Source organism: Sinocyclocheilus anshuiensis, unplaced genomic scaffold (assembly GCF_001515605.1).
Source record: "Sinocyclocheilus anshuiensis isolate Anshui unplaced genomic scaffold, SAMN03320099.WGS_v1.1 scaffold1689, whole genome shotgun sequence".
NCBI lineage: Eukaryota > Metazoa > Chordata > Actinopteri > Cypriniformes > Cyprinidae > Sinocyclocheilus > Sinocyclocheilus anshuiensis.
This window is the reverse complement of record NW_015540840.1, coordinates 188,603-196,136: the sequence shown is the minus strand read 5'-3', so window position 1 is coordinate 196,136 and position 7,534 is coordinate 188,603. Positions and strand designations below refer to the sequence as shown.

General features: G+C 40.9%; 1 protein-coding gene across 1 annotated transcript in view; it reads left to right on the top strand.

Annotated features, from left to right (window-relative positions):
- Positions 1–134: 134 nt before the first annotated feature.
- Positions 135–7,534, top strand: part of corin (corin, serine peptidase) — a 26,029-nt gene continuing 18,629 nt past the window's right edge. The window contains exons 1-9 of the mRNA XM_016484854.1: positions 135–168; positions 267–500; positions 840–1,073; positions 2,268–2,478; positions 4,772–4,956; positions 5,049–5,162; positions 6,329–6,436; positions 6,644–6,754; positions 7,201–7,323. Of these exons, the coding sequence (XP_016340340.1) occupies positions 135–168; positions 267–500; positions 840–1,073; positions 2,268–2,478; positions 4,772–4,956; positions 5,049–5,162; positions 6,329–6,436; positions 6,644–6,754; positions 7,201–7,323 (1,354 nt within the window). The remainder of the gene's footprint in view (positions 169–266; positions 501–839; positions 1,074–2,267; positions 2,479–4,771; positions 4,957–5,048; positions 5,163–6,328; positions 6,437–6,643; positions 6,755–7,200; positions 7,324–7,534) is intronic.

The following is a 7,534-nucleotide window of genomic DNA, read 5'->3' as shown; positions in this document are numbered from 1 at the left end:
ACACAGAGAGAGAGTGTAAGAATCCACACACACACACACACACACACACACACACACACACACACAGAGAGAGAGTGTAACACTGAGAGAATCAGCAGTTTCACTGTTTTACATGAATGTCATTAGTGGTGAACATGAATCTTAATCTCATGGATTTTATTAAGAATTGTGAAATCGCTCAAAACGCATCTCCTCTAAACTGACCAGTGAAATCACTTCTTGCTCAACGCATCAGCCAATCAGATTTCTCTTGTGTTTGTTTACAGGTTTCTGCTCTGACATCACGGAGATTCAGTGTAGCATGCTGCCGTACAACCAGAGCGGAGTGTTGCCGGGGACGACGGTCGTCAAGAGCAGCGAGCTGCAGATGTTCCTCAAGTTCTTCAGCTACCTGAGTCAACTGTCCTGCTACAGACACATCATGCTGTTCGGATGCTCCATCGCACTCCCACAATGCATCAGCCACAGAGACCGCAGGTCTGTGACACCCATCACTCTCTGTCTCGTGTTCAGCGTGAGAGAGAGAGAGAGAGAGAGAGAGAGAGAGTGTGTGTGTGTGTGTGTGTGTGTGTGAAGGCTGTTCCTCTCATCTTTCTGACTTTGACTTGAGCACTAGAATCACAATTACAATCAGAGTCTCATAGAGAGTGCTCACACACAGACACACACACACACACACACTTACATGAATGTCATTAGTGGTGAACATGAATCTTAATCTCATGGATTTTATTAAGAATTGTGAAATCGCTCAAAACGCATCTCCTCTAAACTGACCAGTGAAATCACTTCTTGCTCAACGCATCAGCCAATCAGATTTCTCTTGTGTTTGTTTACAGGTTTCTGCTCTGACATCACGGAGATTCAGTGTAGCATGCTGCCGTACAACCAGAGCGGAGTGTTGCCGGGGACGACGGTCGTCAAGAGCAGCGAGCTGCAGATGTTCCTCAAGTTCTTCAGCTACCTGAGTCAACTGTCCTGCTACAGACACATCATGCTGTTCGGATGCTCCATCGCACTCCCACAATGCATCAGCCACAGAGACCGCAGGTCTGTGACACCCATCACTCTCTGTCTCGTGTTCAGCTTCAGTGCGCTTCATTTCCAGGTTGTTGATTTGCATGTAAACCAGATAATCAATATTTTAATTTATTGAAAGGATAGCCCCTTGAGATGTAACATCTCATTTTCAAGGGGGTCCTATAAACACAAAAACGAAATATTACAACATAAACAAAACATGCACACACACAAATATACAAAAACAAAAGACATACAGTCAACCAGTCCCCCACTCCCACAGCATGATTACAAAACAATCAACGTCATACATAAGCAGAATCAACATAAGAAAACTTAGAAACATACACAAACTATTTTTAGATAAGAAAATAGACATAGCCTAAAACAATGAAAGGAAGTAACAGATCTCAAAGACTGAGGAAGATTATTCCAATCAGAAGGAGCTTTATATTGAAAAGACCTACGCCCGGCTTCTCTAGAAATTCTGGGAACAAAAAGAAAGGAAATTGCGCATGTCTAAGTGAATAAGAATATCTGTATGGAACCAAATACTGTTTCAAATACCAAGGACAATCAAAATAAACACATTTAAAAATAAACAGAGCCAATGAAATTGTCTTCTAGATTTAGAATGTAACCAATTAAGCATTTCGTACATATGGCAGTGATGAGTACGATATGGACACCTTCACACAAATCTACACAAAGAATTATAAACCACATTAAGAGGCTTCAGATAAGTATCAAAGGTATTTTGATATACAATATCAGCATAATCAATAAGAGGTAATATTAGCTGAGAAACAATACTTTTCCTAACATGACATGTAAAACAATTAATTGAACGGTAAAGTAAACGCAAGCAACCATATATTCTATTAATATAATCAATATGGGGCTTAAAAGAGAGTTCAGGGTCAATCCAAAGACCAAGATATTTAAATGAATCAACAGACTCAAGAAGTAAACCATCATCAAAAGTAATATTCAAATCCACACTCTCTTTCACACACACACACACACACACACACACACACACACACAGAGAGAGAGTGTAACACTGAGAGAATCAGCAGTTTCACTGTTTTACATGAATGTCATTAGTGGTGAACATGAATCTTAATCTCATGGATTTTATTAAGAATTGTGAAATCGCTCAAAACGCATCTCCTCTAAACTGACCAGTGAAATCACTTCTTGCTCAACGCATCAGCCAATCAGATTTCTCTTGTGTTTGTTTACAGGTTTCTGCTCTGACATCACGGAGATTCAGTGTAGCATGCTGCCGTACAACCAGAGCGGAGTGTTGCCGGGGACGACGGTCGTCAAGAGCAGCGAGCTGCAGATGTTCCTCAAGTTCTTCAGCTACCTGAGTCAACTGTCCTGCTACAGACACATCATGCTGTTCGGATGCTCCATCGCACTCCCACAATGCATCAGCCACAGAGACCGCAGGTCTGTGACACCCATCACTCTCTGTCTCGTGTTCAGCTTCAGTGCGCTTCATTTCCAGGTTGTTGATTTGCATGTAAACCAGATAATCAATATTTTAATTTATTGAAAGGATAGCCCCTTGAGATGTAACATCTCATTTTCAAGGGGGTCCTATAAACACAAAAACGAAATATTACAACATAAACAAAACATGCACACACACAAATATACAAAAACAAAAGACATACAGTCAACCAGTCCCCCACTCCCACAGCATGATTACAAAACAATCAACGTCATACATAAGCAGAATCAACATAAGAAAACTTAGAAACATACACAAACTATTTTTAGATAAGAAAATAGACATAGCCTAAAACAATGAAAGGAAGTAACAGATCTCAAAGACTGAGGAAGATTATTCCAATCAGAAGGAGCTTTATATTGAAAAGACCTACGCCCGGCTTCTCTAGAAATTCTGGGAACAAAAAGAAAGGAAATTGCGCATGTCTAAGTGAATAAGAATATCTGTATGGAACCAAATACTGTTTCAAATACCAAGGACAATCAAAATAAACACATTTAAAAATAAACAGAGCCAATGAAATTGTCTTCTAGATTTAGAATGTAACCAATTAAGCATTTCGTACATATGGCAGTGATGAGTACGATATGGACACCTTCACACAAATCTACACAAAGAATTATAAACCACATTAAGAGGATTCAGATAAGTATCAAAGGTATTTTGATATACAATATCAGCATAATCAATAAGAGGTAATATTAGCTGAGAAACAATACTTTTCCTAACATGACATGTAAAACAATTAATTGAACGGTAAAGTAAACGCAAGCAACCATATATTCTATTAATATAATCAATATGGGGCTTAAAAGAGAGTTCAGGGTCAATCCAAAGACCAAGATATTTAAATGAATCAACAGACTCAAGAAGTAAACCATCATCAAAAGTAATATTCAAATCAAAAGGAAAAGAACGACACCGTCGCATGCCAAACAACGTACAACAAGACTTCTTCTTATTCAATGTAAGCATATTGTTATGAAACCATTGGTTGGAACCAAGTTAAAATCAGTTTGTATTGTAAAGAATTCTGGATTTGCAACAAATCAGAATCACTGGTATAAATAACAGTGTTATCAGCATAAAGATGTACTGAACAATTAAAGCATATTTGAGATGAATAATTAATAAAAATAGAAAAAAGTAGTGGACCCAGAGTGGAACCTTGAGGAACTCCTTTTTCAACAATCGAATAATCAGACTGAAAACCTTGGAATACAACATACTGACGCCTGTTATGCAGATAAGCATTAAACCAAAGAAGAGCATTTCTAGTTAAACCAATATAAAACCATTAATCAAGAAGAAGGTAATGATCGACCATATCAAAGGCCTTTGAAAGATCGATGAAAATGGCACCTGTGGCTTGGCCTTTGTCAAAGGATGAGAACACATCATTTGTGAAATCGGGTTATTTCAGTCAACTGATTTTTGTTAGTTATCAGCGTACTGATGTGCATGTAAACATGCTCATTGTCATGAAAGTCAGAAGCACAGAATCCTCTAGAATCTCACTGTATTTATAGCATCAAGATTCAGCCCGAAACTGATGGAAGTTGAATTTAAAAATGTTATTTACAGGTTTAAAAGACAGAAATCCCAGGTTTTCAATGTAGACACTTCTCAACCTCGCTGTCCCTTCACATACACACTAATTTAGCAGATGCTTTGGCATAAATGAGCAGTAATACAGATGATGAAAGTGAGCAGCAGTCAGTGCCGGGTAGATTACTTATAAATTGTAGCCCATTAGTGATCACAAATTACATAATGGAAATTGTAGTTAGTAATATAATCTGTTGGATTACACATATTATCACATTAAACAATGCTTCATCATTCATGCCCTCAGATCAATGAAGCCGACAATCAATCAGTCCCCAAAAGAAAAACAAAACCTATGCTGATTGAAAGAACACAAGTTCATGAAAAGACTGAATGCAATACTTAGTAATAATATAGCATAATGAGAGATCTGCAAGCACTTTTTTAAAGGGCTGCTCATTTTTGAATGGTAACAATCCTAAAAAACAAGTGCAAAAATTATCCACTTTTTGGGGGAAGTTGTTATACCCTGTCAGTAAGTTTTATTCCAATATGATCATATTAACTAGCATTTTATAGGAAAAAGAAAATCCTCTCCAGGTCAAAATGACCCGAACAACATGAGGGTTAACATTAACCACTTGTAGTGTTGGAGTGTTTCTATAGTTTGTTCTGTCGCAGGACTCTGGTTCTGCCCTGTCGGTCGTTCTGTGAAGTGGCTCGTGAGGGCTGTGAGCCCGTGCTGCAGATGTTTAACGCGTCCTGGCCGGAGCTCCTGCGCTGCTCTCAGTTCACCAACAACATGGGAACGAACGCTGAAAACACGCCGCTCTGCTACACGCCGCGACACGCCAGAGGAAAGCTCTGTGAGTGCTCGTCCAGTACTGGAATCACGCCTGGAATCACGCCTGGAATGGTGACGCTCTGATCGCTTGTCTTTTTGTGATTTTGTCTTAAGCTGCGTGTGGAAGAAGCGATCACTTCCTGTGTGCGACCGGAATATGCATCCCCCTGAAACTAGTGTGCAATGGATACAACGACTGCGACGACTGGAGCGACGAGGCCGACTGCAGTAAGTGTGTGCTTCTCATTTTCTTAGTTGTGCATTAGATCCAGCCCCATAAAATATGAGATAAGGAAGCAAGGAAAGAAAATGAGGATGGAGAAATTGATGGAAAACCTGCAGTGCATCAGTGCTGCCCACTTTTTCAGTGCCGCTGGTTCCAGAAGTATTTTTCCATTCATTTTTTCCCATAGGGATTTTAAACGTCTTCATTTAAGTATTATAATCCATGGACCAAATCAGCCAGCTATGAAGAGAATCACAACATTACAAACTTTGATTTGAAGCAAAAAAAGTGCAACATGTATTGCAAAATATGCATAGTATTTTGAGAGCATGGGGAGACTGACTTGATTATGTCATTTGTGGTGCTTCATGAGAGTGTGGGAGCTAAAGAGTGCTTTTTGGCAGGATTTGCTCACTGCAACTCCCTGATTGGTGGAATTTTCTTTACAGCATCATGGGTAAGGTAGTTTTTCTCCAGGGATTCTGCTGTTAAAAATGATTATTTAAAACATATATTGAGATAATGTGAACAGATGCCTTTAACAGAAGCAAATGCCAGCAGGTCTGTCTTTAAAGGTTTGTAAGTTGTTAAAAATCTATTTCCCTATGGGAAAAAATGAATGGCATTTTTACTTCCGGAACCTGACTGTTGCACTCTGTTTAATAAATTTCTTGACACTTCAGAGCGTCATCAGCTGCGCTCAAGGGATCTGCCCTTATGCTGCTAAGGATTGGTTATTCATAATAAAAATTAATAAAACAAGATGCCCTGTTCAAAATATGATTTATTTAAACTGCAATCACAAATTAAAATGACTGTGACAGATGGAGAAGAATTTGTACATTATCAGTTTTTCAACAAGAAAAACTGCCTCCTCGCTCAAAGCTCCTCTGAAAGCTTCCTCGTTCCTCGCCTCCTCACGATGCAATTAGAGAATCAAGACGTCCTTCATGATGGCTGAGTTTGATCGATATCCGGGTCACGGCCGGAGGACGAGGAGCGAGGAAATGAGGGAGCATAAGCTTGAGTATTGAGAAGCACCTGTGCTCACACACAGTAAAGCAGTTGCTGATTCCTGGGAGTGCAGTATGTGATTTGCATACACACATTGAAGAACCACACATTCTCTTTCATTCATTGTGATCCTCTCGCTCTGTCGTTTGTCCAGCTTGTGCGGATGGTCAGTATTTGTGTACCACCAGTCGCTGTATCAGTTCTGATCTTCTGTGCGACGGCTACGATGACTGTGGTGATCTGAGTGATGAGCAAAACTGTGGTGAGTTCTAGAGCTGTCAGAGTTAACATGTTAACACACGTGTTGTCTTGTTGGAGTGTGTAAAGAGGACTTTGTGCTGCTCTGATCAACTGGGTCTGATGACTCTGAACTCTAAAGTTGCTGCTTACCTATAAAGACTTTCTGCTTGTGTTTCATTTAATTTGAGACATAATTCAGAAATAATGTGCCCTCTGTGCTGTGCTGTAGTGTGTGACCTGACTAAAGAGCATCGCTGTGGAGAAGGACACTGTATTCCTCGAGACTGGCTCTGTGACGGAGATCATGACTGCCTGGACAAAAGTGACGAGCTGAACTGCTGTGAGCCGCTGCACATCACACTCACAACACACACACACAGACACACACACACACTCACTCACTCACTCACACACAAACACACACACTAAAAAGTGAAGTGAAGTGACCAAGTGTGGTGACCCATACTTGGAATTTGTTCTCTGCATTTAACCCATCCAAGTGCACACACACAGTAGTAAACACACACCCGGAGCAGCTGGGGGTTCGGTGCTTTGCTCAAGGGTCTCAGCTCAGTCATGGTATTGAGGGTGGAAGAGAGCACTGGTTATTCAGTCCTGCCAGACCTGAGACTCAAACCCGCAACCTTCGGGTTACAAGTCCAACTCACTAACCATTAGGCCACGACTGCCCCTTACAGAGCGTTTGTAACCTTGCAGGACATTAATGTGTGTGTGTGTGTGTGTATGTGTGTGCGTGTGCGTGTGCGTGTGTGTGTGTGTGTGTAGCGTGTAAGTCCCAGGGTTTAGTGGAGTGCAGGAACAGGCAGTGTATTCCCAGCGCCTTCCGCTGTGATGGTGAAGATGACTGTAAAGATGGCAGTGATGAAGAGAACTGCACACAACAACAGAGTGAGTTGAAACACACGCACACTCACACACACACACACACTCACTCGCACGCTCGCTCGCTCACACACACACACACACACTCACACACACACACACTCACTCACACACACTCACACACACACACACACACACACACACACACACACACACACACTCTCACTCACTCACTCACACACTCACTCACTCACTCACTCACTCACTCACTCACTCT